Source organism: Mus caroli, chromosome 2 (genome assembly GCF_900094665.2).
Source record: "Mus caroli chromosome 2, CAROLI_EIJ_v1.1, whole genome shotgun sequence".
NCBI classification, from domain to species: domain Eukaryota; kingdom Metazoa; phylum Chordata; class Mammalia; order Rodentia; family Muridae; genus Mus; species Mus caroli.
The window spans coordinates 55,272,711-55,293,712 of NC_034571.1; the positions used below are offsets into that span (position 1 = coordinate 55,272,711).

The 21,002-nt window shown below is 42.4% G+C and overlaps 1 protein-coding gene across 1 annotated transcript in view; it reads right to left on the reverse strand.

Moving 5' to 3' along the window:
- Window positions 1-622: 622 nt before the first annotated feature.
- The window catches only part of Pla2r1 (phospholipase A2 receptor 1), a 137,486-nt gene continuing 117,106 nt past the window's right edge, over window positions 623-21,002 (reverse strand). The window contains exons 21-30 of the mRNA XM_021186203.2: window positions 16,646-16,763; window positions 15,871-16,001; window positions 15,278-15,425; window positions 11,365-11,603; window positions 10,470-10,638; window positions 8,426-8,566; window positions 7,303-7,419; window positions 5,790-5,966; window positions 3,491-3,523; window positions 623-3,385 (exon numbers count right to left, since the gene is read on the reverse strand). Of these exons, the coding sequence (XP_021041862.1) occupies window positions 3,096-3,385; window positions 3,491-3,523; window positions 5,790-5,966; window positions 7,303-7,419; window positions 8,426-8,566; window positions 10,470-10,638; window positions 11,365-11,603; window positions 15,278-15,425; window positions 15,871-16,001; window positions 16,646-16,763 (1,563 nt within the window). The 3' untranslated portion in view covers window positions 623-3,095. The remainder of the gene's footprint in view (window positions 3,386-3,490; window positions 3,524-5,789; window positions 5,967-7,302; window positions 7,420-8,425; window positions 8,567-10,469; window positions 10,639-11,364; window positions 11,604-15,277; window positions 15,426-15,870; window positions 16,002-16,645; window positions 16,764-21,002) is intronic.

Below are 21,002 nucleotides of genomic sequence, written 5' to 3' on the forward strand. Positions count from 1 at the left end.
ATTTTATTTTTTTTAGATTTATTTATTTATTATTATATGTAAGTACACTGTAGCTGTCGTCAGACATTCCAGAAGAGGGCACCAGATCTCGTTGCGGATGGTTGTGAGCCACCATGTGGTTGCTGGGATTTGAACTCTGGACCTTCAGAAGAGCAGTCGGGTGCTCTTACCCACTGAGCCATCTCACCAGCCCATGAGTGAATTTTTAATCCTACTCTCTTTAAGAATTTTTTTATGCTGTAGCTATGAAATTAAGTTCTGGGGCTTCTCTAGAGGACGTGGGTTCAAGTCCCAGCACCCACATGACAGCCCACAACTGCCTCGAACTCCAGTTCCAGGGGATCTGGCACCTTTATACAGAGACATACATACAGGCAAAACACGAATGCACAGTAAGTAAATAAGTAAGAAATCAAATTCTGATTAAAAATAAATGTGCATTCCACTCCTAACCAAGAAGCTATTTGCAATTGATATCTGCTGGGAGAAGGGCAATCAATTTTCTCCGTTGGAGTGATACTGGGTATATCAACCAGTTGGCCAACACAAAATGAATGCCAAGGGTTGCTTTATGTGTGTGATTTTTGTTTAGTTTAGGTTTTCTTTTTTTTTTTTTTGGTCTTATTATTTTGTTAGTTTATTTTAGTTGTAATGTTGTTGAGAAATAGAGAGAATATGAAGTCAGGTGGGGAAGGAGATGGGGAAGGTCTGAGAGGAGAAGGAATATGATCAAGATATAATGCATGAAAAATATTTTTAAATTAATGAAAGAAGAGGAGATCTATGAAAAGGATTTTAAAGGGTTCATATGTGAAAGAAGCGAGTCCCTTAGTAATCTCTGTTTCTGAAATTTCAGCAGTGGGAACAAGTGCAATTCGGTTCATGGGGACAGGCTGCAGGGAAGGCTCAACACAGGATTTCAAAACAGAGCCTTGACAAGCCATGTCATCTCTTTCAGCAAGGCCACGGCTGCAAGGGCATACTTTTGTCCAGTTGTTATGTGTGATTCTATACTTTTACTGGGAGGCTAATTGACCACAGCTTCATCAAATCCACCAAAATAAAAGGAATTTTAATTTCACTTGAGAGTTTTTTAAATTGAGTCTTTATACCATCGGGTTAGTTCTTTTGAGTCATAAATATATAACTGCCACCTAATATAATGTTCTTTTAAAAGTTAAGTCCTATGACTTGGAAAACAAAATGAAACTCAGGTGTCCCAGTGTGTCAGCCACACAACAGCAGTAGCAAAGAGCTGTGACCGGGAGCTGTAGTCATTGCAATAGTCTACAGGGTCTTGAGTCTTCGGGCTGTACTGAAAACGATCCCAGTTTGCGGTGCAGAACACATTCATACTTTTTCTCAGAGCGCCCCCTAGTGACGAGTGGCAGGAAGCACCAGGGCCATGGATTGTACTGGCAGAAATGCACATGGAGGCAAGCCTGAGAGTGCCCATGTTTATCCCAGGGACCATACTTAATTTTCATAGCTACCTCCTGTCGTCTGTGTATAGATTGCTTCCCTGGGAATAACGTGTCATGAGCATAGAAACCACCCTGACTGCTGCTAGAACAGAAGCTCTGTCTTTATAAAGACACCCAGGAAACACTTAGATGGCAAATAACCTCTTACTCTTGATTATGGAGACACTTTCATTTATCATAAATTAATGACGGAATATCAAACCTGTGACCTTTTAATACACAGGAAATATACTTAAAATTTTTAATTTGTGTGTGTGTGAGGATGCATGCACATGTATGTGTGTGGGCATACAGAGGCCAAAGGCTGACATTAGGTGTCTTTTCCCATGATAGTTTTTGAGATAAAGTCTGTCACTGAACCTGAAATTCATCAGCTTGGCTAGACTGGCTGGTGAAAGAGCTTCTGGGATTCTCCTGGTTTTGTCCCATACCCACCCCAGAGCTGGGGTTGCAGATGTGCACCACTGCACCTAGTCTTTATGTGGGTACTAGGGATTTGAACTCAGGTCCTCAAGATGACACAGCAGATACTTTACCAACTGAACTGTCTCCTGGCCCCAAATATCATACTTTTAATCCTTATTAACCAACCAAATGGCATCAACTAATCCAAGACTAAAAGGAGATGGTCAGAATTGACAGTTTATTTTAAAACACCTTCTCCCGGGTTGTTTTGTTCAATATTTTTTCAACATCTTGTCTAGTTTGGTTCTAATGGGAGCACAATTCAGATCTTCAATTTTTTTCTCTTTAAGTTTGAGTTATATCTATTCTGTAAGTCCTGGTTAGACTACATATTGCCTGGTAGTGGTGGCACACACCTTTAATCCTAGCACTTGGGAGGCAGGCAGAGGGTTTGAGGCTAGTCTGGCATACAAAGTGAATTCTAGGACAGCCAGGACTGTTTATACAAAGAAGCTGTGTCTTGAAAACAAAACAGAACAGAACAATAACAAAAGACTGTTATATAGTATTTTATAACTTTAGAGTTTAGTTTTTAATAAGTAAGGCCCATGAACTTTGACAATATTAAAATCTCAATGCATTTCTTTAAACTTATCTAAAAGATATCTTTAAATCAAGGTAATAAATTAACAGGTGAGGGTTTATGGCACATTTTAAACTGTATGGTTGTTCTTGAGAGTGCCTGCCTACTGAGTTCTTCATATTTAGGAGAAGGTGATATTTCTCCCATTTAACTTGAGACTCAGATCTAATATAACTTTGTCATTCAAAGTATTAGTTGAGAGCTCAGAACCTGAAGTTTAAAATTTAGGATTTTCCCAAACCACACCATTTAAAAATGGTTGATTTAGAGTTAAACAAGCACTGTCTCGCAGAAGTACCATCCTGTCATATGGAGTGAGAGGCCACGCCCCCTTTCTCTTAATGTATCGAGTGTACCTACACGCTGAATGCTTACCAGACTGGCTTGAGAATTCTATTTAATAGTTCTTGTCTTTTAAAATAATAACCAGTGCCCCTTTTCAGAATGGGCCACAGTTAAAGGAAATGAATACATTAAACCCCATCTGATTTGGTTAAAATTCAAAACCAGTGCTTGAAGATTAATTAAAACAGAGGTGCAATTCACACTATAATGGCATCTTGTTAAGTGGAAATGCAGATAGGATGCCCTTTGTGGCCTCTTTTGCTCTCCGGAGCTGGAGCATCTCTAACTTCTTCATCATTGGTGTTCTTCTCAAGATCAGAAATGAGAATGTTCTCTTCTAAATGTGCTGTGCTGAAGTTGAGTGTGGGGTAGTAAGAACCCCGAGACCCCGTGAGTCTCTGGAAGACGCCATTTTTCTGCTTATATATCCAGAAGCAAAGCATGAAAATGCCCAGGGCTATTATCAACGTCAGTGTTACTGTGACAGGAATGATGCTGTGGCTTTGTCCTGGAGAAAGACAAAGAAACACAGAGGACAAATACTTTCACATGCTTGCCTTCTATCATATTGATTCTAAGAAATATCTAAATATTCTTTCCCTTCCAAACCTACCTTTCTCTGGATGTGCTGTTACAGCTGGGATGCCTAAAATCAAATAATAGACAAATATTTCTTTAAATTCATCAAAGTTACGTCATTATTCAAGCAAAGCAGGAATCAGACTATAGCTCATATACCATGTCTAGTATATGAATGATGTTTTATTAGAGCTCTGATAGTCATTCATTCATGTATTCTCCTCTCTCTCTCTCTCTCTCTCTCTCTCTCTCTCTCTCTCATGTGTGTGTGTGTGTGTGAGAGAGAGAGAGAGAGACACAGAGAGACACAGAGAGAGAAACACACACACAGAGAGAGAGAGAGAGAGAGAGAGAGAGAGAGAGAGAGAGAGAGACATAGAGAGACAGAGAGAGGTGTCAGTCCTATGCCATGGTGCATGCACCATGGTTTGTGTGTATAGGTCACATGACAAGTTGTGGGTTCTCTCCTTCTACAATGTGGGTTCCAGTGTTTGGATCCAGGCTTGGCAGCAAGTGCTTTTACCAGCTGAGACATATTGCTAGCCCATGAGCCATTTATATTGATAAGTATTGGTGTTCATAACACAAGTGTTTTTTTCTCTTCCTTCCTTCCTTCCTTTTAATTTACTAAAGCCAAAAAGATTTCCATATAGTCTCAGAACTATCATAGCAGAAATATATGCAAGACATGGTCCTTACTAGCAGGAAGTCATCATTTTGTTGGGATTAGATGGAGAGTTTGCCCAGCAATAAAAGCCCTGCTTGTCTGTATGTAACATCTTTACAGTCAGCACATTTCTCATCTGTGATTCCCAAGAGTCTGGAAAGGAATCCATGGACTCTCCATTCCGAAGTGACACAGTTTCTGTTTTAGGGCATTTTACTGTAAGAACATTTTTCATTTAAGAAGATTATCTCAAGGGTTAACAGTTAACCTCTGCAATTTCAGGTCTAGGAACAGAAGAGAGGGAGGGAAGGAGGGAGGGAGGGAGGGAGGGAGGGAGGGAGGGAGAAAGCACGAGAGAGTGCTGGAGAGGTGCTTGCAAGGCTAGAGAAGGAGGGTTTCTGGGAGTCTGAGGGCAGTCTGGACTTTGTAGCGAGTTCCTTGCTAGGCTGAACAAAGGAGTAAGAGCTACTCCAGGAAGCTACATTAAAAACAAGCAACAGGAAAGAAATCTGGTCTTCTATGCAGCCTGTTTGGACAGGCACTTTTTTCACCGATAGGATGAGTATGTTTGAACTGATCTAGGGCCTTGAAAAGTTGCCATACTTTAAAACTGGACACTATAGGGTGGTGTTTCTGATTTGCTCTTGATGCTTATATGCCAGGGAAAACATGGGCATGCTGTTAGCCTTTTGTCTGCTATAATGTTGCTGCATTTTGGGGTTTCAAGCATCCTGTGCTCCAGTTGGCAGCCCTTTCTCTTTCTTTGCCGGTGTCTTGTCAGTTTTCCTACTTCTCCCTGTGTTTTCAGTCAAGTCACTCAAATCACGGACACTGTCCTTTGCATCTAGTGAGTGTATTTCACTGTGGGTGTCTACCCTACACCCAGGGCATCCTTTGCTCCACCCGGAATCTCAGCTCCCTAGCTAAGCACTGGATCCAGCCTCATTGGTCAGCACCATGTGTATGGTGCTAGACCATACACTCCAGTCTAGTGCATTCTCCGTGGCTGCTTTTTAGCAATGCTGGGCCTTTGGTCTAACATATCTGTCCTTCTCTGTTCCAGCTCTCTACACTCCTCCTCCTCCTTCAGAACCCAGTGTCTCGTTTCTCTGAAGCCTTACCCAGGAGCCCAGAGGCACTCTAACCTTCCTTCTTCCAAAACGAGACTCTAGGAATGGTCTGATTATTATAAACACGAATGGTCCTCATGGTACGCTAGCTGAGGAGCCTCCGCTGCTGTTTGCAAAAGGCTGGAATTTTCTGGTTTCACTTTCTAAAACCAATTTCTATTGCTGTAAACCGTATTGCTCACCATGGACTCAAATATGACTTTTCTTGGCAAAATCTACTCACAAGGCAGAATTATACCTACTTCTCTGTAACAAATACACCAAATAAACAGAGGATATTTCCTACGACCAAAGATGACCCTACAGTTTCTCCTAGCACGGCACAGCTCTTTTTGGTGTAAACTGCATGTCTTATTTCATCTATATGATTAATGATTCCCCCCCCCCCCTTCATCTTAGAGGAGCTGAAATGTTCTGACGTGTGTGATGTGGAGCAAGATGACGGTGCCAGAATCTATCTGAAAAACTCTGATATGGCGGGTCGGCACTAACCAGGGAAGGGTCAATATGAGGAAATTCTTTCTCCTTTCACACACCTGCTTCCATTTTACATATGAACCCCTTTTTGTCCTCGCATGGGGTAAAGTGCCATATTCCTTCTGGGATCCTGAGGACAACACATGGATGGGGCTTGAGGTGGTCCATGTCTGGCTTCCGAAGGCCCCAGTTTGACTGTTCTGTGGGTGTTCCGTCAAACCACCTTAAGGTTTTGTCTGTGGGAAAAAACATGCTGGCTTGTTATGAATGAAGTGCACGATTAACGATCTAAGACTGGGATCAGTCCTTATAGCAGCCTCTAAATTTAAGGAGGCGCATTTAATTCCATGAGTATATTCATGAACAAAACATCAGAAAAGTTATGTATCCAGCCAGGCAGTCACATAGTAAATAAAATTAATGTATAGAAAATCCCTTGAAATTCTAACATCAACACCATAACAAGACGGTTCATTTCCCAAAGCCATTCTTATACGGGAAGTGGTTCAGTGGGAAAATTCAGCCCATACATGGTTAATATGGTGTGTGTGTGGTATGTGTGTATGTGTAAGTGTGTGTGTGTGTGTGTGGTGTGTTGCACTGTCTGAAAAGAATTTACAACTAACATCAAAGTTAACTACAAGTTGGCTTGCCTTTGGTTATCGCCATTGGCTAGAAATTCAAACAATGTCCAGGATTAAAATACCCCTTGTGAGGGGGGTCTCCATACCCACCCTCCTGCACCACTGGGACACACTCTATGCCAACTAAAATACTTTCCTTTACAAGTACTTTTCAATAACATCAGTGTACTGGCTAGTTCTGTGTCAACTTGACACAGCTGGAGTTATCACAGAGAAAGGAGCTTCAGTTGAGGAAATGCCTCCGTGAGATCCAACTGTAAGGCATTTTGTCAATTAGTGATCAAGGGGGAAAGGCCCCTTGTGGGTGGGACCAGCTCTGGGCTGGTAGTCTTGGGTTCTATAAGAGAGCAGGCTGGGCAAGCCAGGGGAAGCAAGCCAGTAAAGAACATTCCTCCATGGCCTCTGTATCAGCTCCTGCTTCCTGACCTGCTTAAGTTCCAGTCCTGACTTCCTTGGTGATGAACAGCAGTATGGAAGTGTAAGCTGAATAAACTCTTTCCTTTTCAACTTGCTTCTTGGTCATGATGTTTGTGCAGGAATAGAAACCCTGACTAAGACAATCAGTTACTTAAAGAATAGTGTGCCTCCGATTACACACACTGGTGTCTATAAGGATTCAAAGAGCACAGCTGTTCACTCAAACAGCTCCCCCATTCTGTTGTGGTTTATAGCAAACGCTTGAGAAAGTGGGGTGTTTTCAGGTCAACGTGGCTTGCCTTTGTATGACTAAGCCCGGGGACAGAGCTGGAGCTAGCAGCTTCAGTGTCCCAGTGAAGGTTAACTTGTCCATTTGTTTTGTTTGGGAGGTGTGGCTCTAGGGTTCACACTATATTTTCACAGCAATTGTGTTCAAGAGGCATCCTGGGGCTCCCAGAGGCCTTCAGGACTGCCTGTTTACTTGCGCCTCCTCTGCACCCATGGCACTTACTGTTATTATCAAACTGAGCATTCAACCAAACCATCTGCACAGAAGACCCAAACGCAAGAAGCTCTTCCAGGAGAAATGAATTTTCAGCCGCATCCCTGATTGCCAACAGATTAGATCCTGTAAAAGGGACAAGCAGCCAATAAGCAAGGGGAAATGTTTCTGGGCCCTGATTCCTGAAGCCCTGGCTTTGAAAAACAATCGTTCGGTTACTCAACACACAGCTTCCCTTCCTACTACTGGGGGCTAGAACTCCAGGGCCTTGCCATGCTAGGCAGGAGCTCTAACAATGATCTGGAGCCCCAGTTCCTGGTTTTTATTGTTAAAAAGTGATTGAGTGGATGATGAGCCACTAAAGTGCCTGCTGCAGAAACCCAAGGACCTAAGGCTGCCTCCTCCTCAGGACTGAGGTAAAGAGCAGGGGGTGGAGAGGCAGAGACAGAGGGGTCCAGTAGGGCTCACTGGCCAGGTTCAGTGAGAGACTCGGTCTTAAATATACAGAATGGAGAGTGGTTGAGAAAGACACCTGATATCATCACACAGACACGGACACACACACACACACACACACACACACACACACACACACACAAATTCAAGGTGATTAAAATAAACAAAACAAATAAAATCAAAGTCCCACTATGTGCCCCTGGCTGGCTTGGGACTCACTATGTAGACCTTGCCTTAAGCACATACCGATCTTTCTCTGCCTCCTGAGGACTAGGATTAAAGGCCCCACGTCACCACACCCACCTACAATGTGATGTATGATTTAAGTATAAAAGTGTACAAGCTTTCATTTAAAAGTTAAAATACTGATGAGCCAGTTTAGAGAACACTGAAATTTCACAATGCCCATGGCTTCAGAAGGAAGAATTTTGTGGGAAAGCTGTACACCAAGGCACACTCTTGGGTTTTCAAAGTCTGCACTGGGACTTGAACTGCCTATCATAGTTGTCCCTCTAATAAGCAAATTCAATAGTGTTTTTTTATATTTATTTTTTATTATTTTTTCAGTTGTCCTCGTGGCCCCTAAAGTCACTGGATAATCAGCCTGGGAGAAAGCACACTGTTTACTGAGCTGCCAAGAGGACATGAAAGCATTTTAGCACCACAGAAGAATTACCTTCACGTTTGCAAAATTCTTGAGCATCTTCAAAACTCCTGCTGTCCAGGACCGTAGAAAAACTGTAGCAGTTACCTTTAAATTTTATCCAGGGAACTGATGTTTCTGAGCACAGCACTGGGTGCTCAAATGCCTTTGTTTCTATGAAGAAAAACCGGGTATGGTTTTAGGCTGGTGTCTGGGCTCGTAGACCGAGATAACCCTTATTTTCCATTCCATAAAATGTGCACATGAAGGTTTTCATCAGAAGACCCCCAAAGGCTGGATTTGATGCTGATGGTTACAGACTAGGGCTAACCCTAGTTCTTGCATTTCTGTTAGAAAACTCTTTCCCTGAACATGAAGGGTGGATAAAAGTGTTTTGTCGGTTTGAGTGCAGCCTGGTGAGGGTGGCTGTCTACTGCCATTCTAAAGTTGGGACATCAGTAAGATGCACTGCAGAGAGGAAACAGTAGCTGAACGATGCTGAGAAAAGGATGTCTAACGGTATCACACGTGTCCTGTGCAGGGCTAAGTGTCACAGATGTCTAAAGCCCCTACTTGTGTGTACTTACCTGCCTATAGGTATCGCTCATATCTAATCCTGAATTGTTTTCCTCTACAATTACACAAAGTATGTGTGCTGTAGGTAATAGTATCCACAATATAAGTAAATAATGCAACCTTATGAAGTGGGCGATTTAAAAGGAGACCAGAGGGTCTCAGAGCATAGTAGCGCAACAAAGAAGAGAGTGGGGGAAACAGAGTAAACACGTCAGAAGGTGAGGACAGAGCCCCTGGTCAGGGCACTGTCGCTAGCCGGATCCTTGGGAATGTGTTGAGTGATCTCAATTAAGTTTCATTGTCAGTAAAGGGATTGTGTCAGCTGAACTTCATGTAAATAGGATATTGTGCAAAGTGTGGTGTAGGGCTTATAGTCAATGTCCAAACGGTGTCAGCTTACCACCACCCTACTCATTGCTCAAGAATCTACCAGCCTTTTCTTAAATGTAAACCCTCACAGTTCAGATTCTCTATAAAGCTGTGGCCCACCTTTCTTTTTTTTCTTTTTTTTTCTTTTTTCTTTTCTGTTCAAAGCAGCTTTATTCATAATAGGAAGAAACTGGAAGCAACCCAGATGCCCCTCAACCAAAGAACGGACACAGACAATGTGGTTCATTTATACAATAGAATGCTATTCAGTTACTAAAAACAAGGATACCATGAATTTCATAGACAAATGGATGGAACTGGAAAATATCATCCTGAGTTAGGTAATCCAGACTCAAAAGGGCAAGCATGGTATGTACTCACCAGTAAGCAGGCATTAGCCTTAAAATACAGAACACCCATGATAAACCCTTCAGACACAAAGAAGTTAAACAAGAAAGAAGGGCCAAGCATGGATGCTTGAAGCACACTTAAAAGGGGGAACAAAAAGGTATAGAAGGTAAAGGAAGAGAGATAAGTGGATGGAAGAGGAGATGGGAAGGTGAATGTGTGGCAGGTGTGGAGAGAGACAGGAGAGTGGCCCGCCTTTCTTATATAAGGTCTCATCGTCCTTTTTACCCTAACCTGATATGTTGGCAAACTCAACACCAGCTTTGCGTGTGGCTCCCCCTCCTGTACTCCTCTCTGCCTTCCTTTATCGAAGCTTCTCTCCTCCAAATGCTTCTCTGTGTTGTTGTTGCCCATCTCTCCTATCCACTCTGCAAGTTCCGTCTGCGCACACTGTCATGTCCTTCAGGAAGCCTTCTGTCTTCCCCCAAATAAATAGGACGCTTCTTAAAACACAACATCAAGAAATTATTGACTACACTGCACACTGTGGTGGGGAGGGCAGTATCCTGAGAACACACAATGCATTCTTTTCTTGATAACCCCTCATCTTCTAGACACACCTGGCATGACAGGTATTTGTCTTTATATGATAGACCAGAGAGACTACAGGCTTCCTGAGAGCTGAGACCTTTTATTACACATGTTCGTAATCATTGCTGAGCACGATCATGCATTCGATAGTAACATAGGACACATTCCTGGAGTTGAAGAGAATCGTACCTACCAGTGAGTACGTGACAAATGGCGCCTTGCAGAAATGACTCGCAGGCTGTGCTATGCCAGCGTCCGTTGGTGTCAGCAAAAGCACAATCACCAAGAAAGGCTGACTCCTCATCCTTCCAATAGGTGAAAGGGGATTTGGTGCCATCCGACCAGTCAAAAGTCTGACCATTCTGCAGAGGGGATTTGAAGCATCACTTCCTTGCCAAGACTGCAGCTGGGATCACCCAGTTCTACCTGAGTGCCCACTCCTCCCAAGTTCCACACTTCTTCCCCAAAGACCCAGAGGCCGTGGAGGGAACACTGTTTATTTTTCAGCAATTTAAATATGTAATAGTCTTGTTTTTAAGAAGCAAAAACAAAACAAAACAAAAAATCAAACTCACACAAACAGGACTCTGCATGTTGTATTTCAAAGGTAGTGAATTAATGAATAATAAACTTTCTGAGCAGAAAGCAGCAATCATTTCTTTTTTTAAAAAAATGGAGATTCTGGAAATCTAACAAATTACCCACATATGGTATTTGAGTTTGAGATGTATTTCGTTGTATAAATGAGTCAGTACTCAGGGATGCTGGAGAATTTTCAAAGGACCCTTGGGGTCCTTTGAAACCAGGCAAGGGCATGTTTATCTGGAAAAGATTTATACTTTTGTTTATAGCCTTGGGATTCTCAAACCACCACCACCACCACCACCACCACCACCATCACCACCACCACCACCACCAAAATATCAAAACCAACCAAGCAACCAACCAAAACCCAGTAGTTTTTTGCATAAATCAATTATTGAAATGTTACAATGTTACTATTGTGTCTGGGAGTGGTTTTTGCATGCTGATTTCAGTGGTTGTTTAAGTAAGGAAGTAGACAGAAGGGAGGGACTGAGAACACCTACGTCTGTGGTGGAAAGTCCAATCCAGTGGGTGTGTCCCAGCCTGCTGAGGAGAACCGTGAGGAAGGCTTGGTGAAACACATCTGGAATGCTGGCCAGTTCTGCTCTGTGCATCCGGCAGGACTTTCCTGCTGCATACCAAGTCATATTACCACGGATTATCTTATAAGTTCTGTTTCCATATTCTAACGTACTGGGGATTGCAGACGCATCAGACACGTTTACGTGGTGTTCAAGGGTATCTGGAACAAGAACATTAGCAAAGTCACTTGTAGCATCTGGACTAGAGAGGAGGATTTCAAATTTAACGTGCATCTTTGTCATGGGATCAACACTGACCAGCCTTTTTCTTCCAGAAGTGATGAATTCAAGTCAATGGCACTATACTTGGAAGTGTGTGTGATGCTAGAGCACTGGAACAGTGTGGTTGAATGACAGTGGCCTCCGGAGGCTTATACATTTGAATGCTTGGTCTCTGGTTGGTGGAACTATTTGAGGTTTAGGAGGTGTGGCTTGTTGGAGGAGGTATATTATTAGGAGCTTTGGGGCTTACAAAGCCATACTCTTTCCAGTTAGTACTCTCTCTCTCCCTCCCCCCTCTCTCCCTTCCTCCCTCCCTCCCTCCCGACTCTGTCTCCCTTATGTATGTGTGTGTGTGTCTATATGATTACTTTCCCTTTAATATATATGCATCTTTCTTTTCTGTCCTGCATTATGTTATAGCTATAGAACAGGCAGAATTCAGAAAAACTAAACCAGGAAAACAAGGTAAACTTTTTCTGCCCTAAGGGATCTATAGTGAATTGCGTCCCTCTAGGCTGAATACTAAAACCAGTAAGTGGCTTGGGTTTACTAAGGGGCATGCTGAGATGAAAATGGCTGAAGGCCTGGACTTAGCCCATTCCCAACTCTACCTGGCTAAGAGACCTGGAGAAAACTCATCCATCTGCAGCTCACATTTCAGGTCTGTAAGGATTGATAAGATCTTCCTTAGAGACGGGTGTGTAGGATTCATTGCAGCGATATCCACACTTACTGCATCTGTGGCATATCAAACACTGACAAATGCTGTTCCTCACTCCCGTACCCTGTTTTGGTCACGTTCTCCATGATAAAATGGCAAACTGGGAAGTTGTCTTTGCCTTTGTTACCGTTAACTCGATTTGAAAAGCACACATGTAAACTCTGAGCGCACATGTAACATGAGCCTCCTTATTAATTAACCTGTGATGGACCGCACTTTGTCACCAGTGTGTTCTTTCTTGGAAGTCTGTTTGCTGCCCTATGCCCCCACTTTACGGTTAGCTCTACAAAATCCATACAACACCAGAGTCCCATGTTAAAATGACAATTAGTACAATTAATGTAACTGAGAACTTTTGTTTCCTTCCACTGGGGTGTATTGTTGCTAGGAATTGCTCACAGCACATTTTCAGCAATGTGGTTTTGTAACTTCTTATGCTGGAGAAGAACCATCTATGTAAACTGAGTTGTTTCCAGCTGTCCAGTCTTGGCTCCCCACCCACCAACCATGCCCCTGTGTGTGTGCTCATGCATGTGTGTATGCATGTGTGTGCATGTGTGTGCGTGTTTGTGTGTATGTGTGTGTACAGAGACTTGTGTGTGAATGTAAGCCTGTGTGTGTCATGGCATGCATGTGGAGGTCTGAGGACAATCATGAATATAGGTTCTTTCTTTTATTTGAGTCGAGTCGAGGTCTGTTGTGTGGCTTTTCTGCTGTGTTAGGCAGGTTAGCTGCTCTGTGAGCTTCAGGGATCCTCCTGTCTCTGTCCTTACTCTGGGATCACAGATGCTTTCACCATGAACCTAGCTTTTACATGGGTCCTGGGGATTCAAACTCGGGTCCTCACGCTTGTATGGTAAGTTCCTTCACCCACCAAGCAGCCTCCCCTGGCCTTTGTATCTTTTTATACTCATATTTCTTTATTCTTTCAGGAACGTAGCAATTTTTGGCTTAAGCCCAATATAAGCATATATCTATATGGGAAATGTAGGGCGTTCATTGTAACAAGATTTCAAGGTTAATAATATTTTGCAGGAATAATTTTTAAAAACTGTCACTTGCTAAACACATGCTGGGAACTGTGCTAAACTTTAGGTATATTTGAGTATATGAAATAGTCCTCACGTCATTATTTTATAGAAATTGAGGCCCATAGAGGATAAGTCATTTGACCATTTACAGAGGTGGAATGGAGCTTGCATGACCAGGCAGCAGGCCTACTCCCTGTCTGCCCTGCAATGTCACCAAAGGAGTGTCTACGTTGCTTGTCCCCAAATGAAAATAATCAGAGAAGAGGTTATAGCATTACAGAAATAGAATTGTTACATTTAACTGAAGTTCTGTTTCTGCGATTAAAGTTCCTTATCTACACAACGGGGAGACTTTGACCCAGTTCCTGGAATGGTACTAAAGGATTTATGGCATAATGTGCATAAGCCCAAAGCGTGGTGCCAGGCACAGGGAGAACAGCAGGTAGTGAGAGCAAGAAGCCTCTTTGCTATTTCTATTATTTAAGGTCACTCTAGGACAGTCACGCTGCTCATTCATCCCTCTGGATATTTGTGACAGTCTGACACTTTAGTTAGCATCTTAAAGGTCCTCCTAAGATCCAGTGTGTTCCCCAGAGTGTTGCCACTGAGCTAATGGGACATTTAAGGGGTGAGGCTCAGTAGAAGGTCTCACGTCACTGTGAGTCGGGTCACACTAAAGAGAATAATGGGAGCTTAGACTCCTCCCTTCCCATACTTGTGCCTTCCAGTCATGAGGTGAGTGGCTTTGTTCTGCCCCCATCCCTCCATAAGCTTCTGCTTTTGCTACAGCCCCAGAGCAGTGGGTCCACTTAATCACTGGCCAGAACCCTTAACATTGCTTTGTCAATATACGCCTTCTCTCTTTATAAGTTGATTATTTCAGATATTCTGCTACAGGGAGGTGAAGCTATCACATATGGCTTTGCCATTACACTCCAGAAACCACAAGGGAGTTTTATCTGCCAGATCTAGAAACGCACTATACATCCTATTTAGCCACAAACACTATTTTAGGAGCTTAAAAAAACAAAACAAAACAAAGGAGTGAGTGTGAAATGTTTATTTTTATGACTTTTGCTGATCTTGTTTTTAGTCAGGGTTTTACTATATAGCCCAGGTATAAGCTAAGTATAGTTCCTTATCTATCTATCTATCTATCTATCTATCTATCTATCTATCTATCTATCTATCTATCTATCTATTATTTGTTTGCAGTATTCTGGGGGAATTGTAAAAATAGCCACAGTAGTCTATGTTTAGGTCTGGTGTCAGTGTACTCTGTAAAGTGTTATCTGGTAGAATTTAATCCTCACTATGAAGTATTAAGTGGGTAGAAACACCATCTGGCTGTGAAGTTCAGAAGTAGGGTCTTTGGAGGGTGCTAAGGCCACAGGGTCCCATGATGAATTTTGGTGGCTTTGACTGGAGAGAGGGAATAGAACGGCTCACGCCATTCTCTTTCTGTGTAATGTGCCTCCTTGGAAGTCTGGCATAAAATATTCTTCAACAGACATCATCACGTTGCCTTTGGAGCAGAATCATAAGTCAAATGAAAGTGCTTTTCTTTGTGTTAATGCTAACATCATCGGAGTGTGGGGAAATGGTACAGAGTCCTAAAACACAGAGGAAAGCTGTTTAGTGGTCCTAGGGTTAATGCATAAACTTGGTGATCTGCCAGATGGTCTCTGCAGTCCTGAGAACATAGTTGAAGGGTACAGTCCTAAGAAGTGGTGGATTTGTGGTTAAATAGACTTAAATACAGGGGACAAGAAAACTCTTGTTATTAGCAACAAAGCTGGTAGACAACAGGTGTGGAAGAAAGGTTGGAAATAACAGGAATGAAACCCCGATGATCTCTTACCTTGCATTTTTTCACAGACAAATCCATAGCTTTCTTTCCCACAGTCATCGAAATACCATTTTCCAGTAAAATGGAAATTAGGATTTCTTGACATGAGGGCACAGAGAGGAATATGCTTTTGAACTTCAGTGGTGTTATAACTTGGTATCTTTAAAGAAAAACACATGTTACAAAAACATGGTAACATATAACATTATTGTCACATTGAAAATTTATTTAGGGCAGAATTTTAAAAAGTAAAACACCATTATTCTCTTATTTACATCTAATAAACCAACCCAGAGTCTCCTCATAGCCTTCAAAATAAATATTCATCATGATGTGTAGTATAATTGTGCTGTGATACTCATGAAATTGTTATAATAGTACATTATTAAATATTTACATATGACCAGTCAACTCATACAAATATATAGCTTCAAAATGTGGGAAGAAAGAAATTTTAGTCATTAAGTCTCAGGTATGATCTCTTGTTAAAAATGTCAAAAAAATTTAAAACTTAAGAGTCTTAGGTCACAGCACAATGGTTAAAGTGTAGAAGACCCTGGGTTCAATCCCAGAAAACCCTGCCCCCAATAACATTTGAAACTTACATTTATTATATCCGATGGAGACCAGTTAGAGTACACCAGAGGCTTCCCATTTACCCATTTCTCATGATTAATACTTTGTAACCCTATCCACACATTTGTGGTCTGGCCAAAAAGATTCATAGTAATAAAAGCTGGAAAAGAGAAATACATTATCTAATAATACCACACAAGTCATCAGGTGTCAGCAAATGCTGTTCATAGAAATGATTATATTCAAATGACAGCAAATGTCATTATGCATCAGTTATAGGAGTTCTGTACTTTGTTCCTGTAATGAGTCGTCTTTCATTTTGGTTTCAGTTTACATTGACCTAAACAAGCTGGATAACCCGAGATTTCATCAGATCATTAGCAAAACAACTTCCAGTGTTTACTATTGTTTTAAACAAAGGATAATTAATGTACCATATTTAAACAGATATGTATAATTGCCTAAGTTTCAAACTGAAATGTATAGGTTGAACTCAAAATGATCTTTAAAAAGCTTATCATGCTTTTTAAACCTAGGTGTTCCAGAGGAACTATTTTAGCCATTTTAGAGGATGTGTTAAGTCCTTATTCTCTTCAGTTCAAACCTCCAAAGGTAGCAGTTTCTAGGCAGTCTACTGACTCACAGATGTCATAGCAGAAACCCTGATGCTCAAACTGAGATTTCCTGTGTCTTAGCAACATGATGCTTTAAGTGTTGATTTGTAAATGCAAGTTTGAGGTGCTGTTTTGATTAAGACTTGAATGCCGGTTGCCATTTTGGCTTGGCTGAACCCTCAGACTCTACCTTGTTCCAATTCACTTCCGATGGAGACCAGCGTCCCACCCTTGGCAACGCAGAATTCCTGAGCACCTGTCCAGGTCTTCAGCTCCCGGGGGTCCTTGGGAATTGTCACCAGGAAGCACTACAAATAACAACAACACTAACTGTTCATCCCTGCAGTGTTCTATGAGAACTCAAACAATTTCCCAAAGACACCGAAGGTCAGCCTTGGAAATGATAATTTTCTTAGGCAGAGAACTCATTTGTCTTCTGCCTGCTCTGCAGGCATTAATGAAGCAAGGACAGACACTGCTTTGGGGCGAGTGATTTGTCTCATTCCCATGAAGCAGAGCTGAAGAAGAAGCAGAGATGTGTTTGTCATGTGGAATGTCACAGCACTGTCGTCTTCTCAGTGGAGAAAGGCGTTCTTCCTAAGAAGGAGTCAGTCTGCCTGCAAGCTTTATAGTAGGGAACTTGGAAGGAAGGAGTAGCTTAGCTAGACTATCTATAAGCAGAGATGAAAGGACCTGGAGGATTCAAGTTCACTAGAAGCTCATTTAATAGAAAGCACACAGGAAGTTACAGAAAAACAAGAGAAGGGGTGAGAAGAAGACAGAGAAATAAAGATGACCGAGGAACCAACTTCACCACTGATGCTAAATGGAACACAGAAATACAGGCTGAATTCTCACAGTGAGATTGGTCACTTTAACAAAAACTTCATCATGTCACACACATGAAGGTCAGAGGACCACTCTAAGGGGTCAGTTCCTTCCTTCTAATGTGGGGTCCAGGGATCAAACTCAGACTATCAGGTTTGTGCAGAAAGTGTTTTTATCCACTGAGCCATGCTACCAGCCTGTGACTGTATCATCACAGGGATATCCTCACAGTGAGATAGGACAGGAATCAGAATGATACAGTTGGCCCGATGTGCCCACCTTGCTCAATAAATGCAGACATGCTAGGGACAGCTGGAGTAAGTCATGGGGAGAAAGAAGACCGAGGCTCTAACACTTCAGGACAGGATCCATAGAAGTCAGGGGAGATCCTATGCAGGTTACATCCCATTCAGAAAGTGCTAGCTAGTTCTCTTTACAATTTCCTCCTCAAAGAACATAGCCAGCCCTAGTCATTGGCAGGGCTGATCCCAGGATTGAGCTATGGAGAAAACTTCAAAGTAACCCCAGTTGACCCAGAAACTCAAATACAAGAGCGTCAACTCTCCTGTCTTACTCTGGAATAGTGTCCTCCTCCCTTTATTCTTTCGTTTTTAATCTGTCACCTCTGCCCAACCACCATGACTCCATAAAAGCAGAGATGGTTAGCTGCCAAAAGGCATCACTAGAGACAATCCCTAAACACCATCCATGGGATGAAAGAACAGACTGTGAAATGATCGTCAACTTTGATCTACTAAGAGAGACAGGAACATTTGAGCAGAACTGTTCTATTAAAGTGTCATTTAAATATCTTTCCCTTAAAAAATTTCTTTTTCTACTGTAAACATTTTTGGGGAAACAAGAAAAAAAAACCCACCCAGTTACAGGGCTGTTGAGATGGCTCAGTGGAAGAGCCCTTGCCACAAAAACATTGGTGACTGGAATTTGGGTCCCCAGAACTCAAGTTAAAAGCCAGGTGACACCAGGGCTCTCCACTTGTAATCCCTGGAGGTGGGGCTCGCTCCAGGAGAGCTAGTCAGATCCTGCCTCAGTGTATAAAGTGGAGAATATTTGAGGAAGAAAACCAATGTCAACCTTGGTCCTCCACACAACTGTGGACACAATTACATGCAACTATATACTCGTGTGCACTTACACACACGCAAGTACTTGTACATACACTCCCATGACACGTGCATTTAAAAACAGGAAAAAAAAATCAGTCAAGGGGCTGGTGAGATGGCTCAGTGGGTAAGAACACCCGACTGCTCTTCCGAAGGTCCAGAGTTCAAATCCCAGCAACCACATGGTGGCTCACAACCATCCGCAACGATATCTGGTGCCCTCTTCTGGAGTGTCTGAAGACAGCTACAGTGTACTTACATATAATAAATAAATCTTAAAAAAAAAAATCAGTCAAGATTACTAAGCCTACAGGGGTACTATAACCCATTCTTTTGGGCACATAGAGTAATCTTGTCTCTCTCACTACAACAATGAACCGGTACTTGTGTTTTCCATCTCTGTGACACTGAACCGAGCATGCCCAGAAATGTCCACATCCTGTATCTTAACCTTGCAAACTACACTATGACCTTGAGCAGAGAATGGCCAGAAATGGGCCCATTATCTTTCCTACTTAAGCCAAGCCCTTAAACTGAGCACACCCATGAATGTGCCCACCGAACAGTGCGTGCATCTCCAGATGAGTAGGTACAGACTCTCTACAGAGATCCCACACCTCCTTTCCTTGAGGAGAGCAGCACTCTGGGGACAACCCCAGTGCTCTCCTTAACTGATACAGGCAGCAGGTCCTCCCCTCTCTTATCTCCTGCTGGATTTCTTCTGCCTCAGCTCTCTTCCTGCCGCCAACTCCCTGCAATCAATGACACAATGATGGTCTCAGGCATTTTAGATTTACCGCAGCGGCTCTCTTAGGGTACGGTTTTTACCCTTGGGGATGTCTAAGGGGACATTCTTAGTTAGTCCTCATTTGGAAAAGAGTTTTCAGGGGACATATAAAGTTGGAGGCAAGGATGCTGCCAGTTTCTGCTGTGAACAGCCGTATTCCTACCGTTTCTTCCATAATAAAGAACTATCCAGCCCACGGTGTAGATAGCACCAAAACTCAGTCCTGATGATGATGATGTGTGTGTGTGTGTGAGTGTATGTTTTTAAGGACTTCAGGCCTTCTATTCTCCCACCCCCTTTAGGATTAAAGCCCAGAAACTGATGTAGCCTGTGTTACTGATCAAGAGAGGGGTGGGCTTCCAGCTCCCGCTGCACACCCCTTTCTTGTTTGCTTCACAAAGAAACGGAATTGGCTGTAAAGGCATTTCCTTTTATAACAACCACCCTTTTATCTGTTCCTTTTTTATTCTGCTTCTTTCTTCTAATTACAAATTCCAAAGAATGGCACACACTAATTATTGGGAAGTCTTATCATTTAATGTGAGTTCACCTTGTGTTCAGATAGTCACTAATGAACCATTCATAAATACCAGTGACTCTTGCAGGCTCAGGTTCTCCACCCTTTGCGGGAAGACTCTCTCTCCTCACTGCCTTCCGTGTTCCTCGAAGCCAGCATTTATTAGTTTGACAGTGGAAGTATGGCCTCCTGTTACCACAGGCGTGTTTTTCTAAAATAGACCATATTTACTAACACACTTTGAAACAGTCTTGTTAATAACTGAGGCTGAACAGCTGGAGGAAGGACGGCAACTTCGGTTTTAACTTGTTTATCTTCTGACAAATTTGCAAAATGTGATCAAGTTTTATGCATCTCTGATCATAACTGTGAATTAAGGAGGCCTTATAATATTCCACATGTGCTAGGAATAATAAAACTTTGTTTCAAAATAATCTCTAGTCAACATTTGACAAGAGAATCTATAATATTTCCTTCTAATTTGGTCTTTTCTCAGTTTTCCTTCTGTTGTTGAATGGAATAATTACCTATAGCTGAAACAGCCTTACTCTCTCACCCATCTCTGCCTTAGATGCTGCTGAAGGATAGATACACTGGCACTGAACCAAGGTCTGGAATAAAATGTGCAAAGCACGCACACACACACACACACACACACACACACACACACACACACACACACACCCTATACAGAAGTAGGAGAGGAGATGAGAAAAAGAGAAAGAAAAATGATAAAGAGGAGCTCCGTCTTGGCTCTGTTGACTAACCCTTCCTAGGGTGACACAGCATCAGGCTTCGCATACCTCATTAAGCTGTATCATCAAACTTGGGGAAGATTTATGAGACATGGGAAAGGGACGCCTAGCTTGCAGATACCTCGTTTTTATAAAATTCTTAGAAGGTGATTGACTTGTCAGCCGAGTTTTTTAAAGTAATAAAAATTAGCCCTTGAAAGAGTTCACCAACCAGTGAGAAGATTTAATGGCCCATAATGCATTGAGATTGGTTCAGAATGTATCCCCCACTTTCTTTTCTATAGCTTTAAGAGTTAAGGGGGGAAATGGCCCAATGGTGCTTGCTGCTTCTCTCAGCAACAGTCCTTTCCTCACCAGCTTCTCGAGTATCTGGTTAGCCCATGAATACTGGTCCCTTTAGCCATAGTTTCCACTTTATCAGTTTCAAATACCCACAGAGGAGAAAGTGCAGAGCAGTGACAACAACGCTCTGGTCTGTGCGTGGGAGAGAGAGAGAGAGAGAGAGAGAGAGAGAGAGAGAGAGAGAGAGAGAGAGA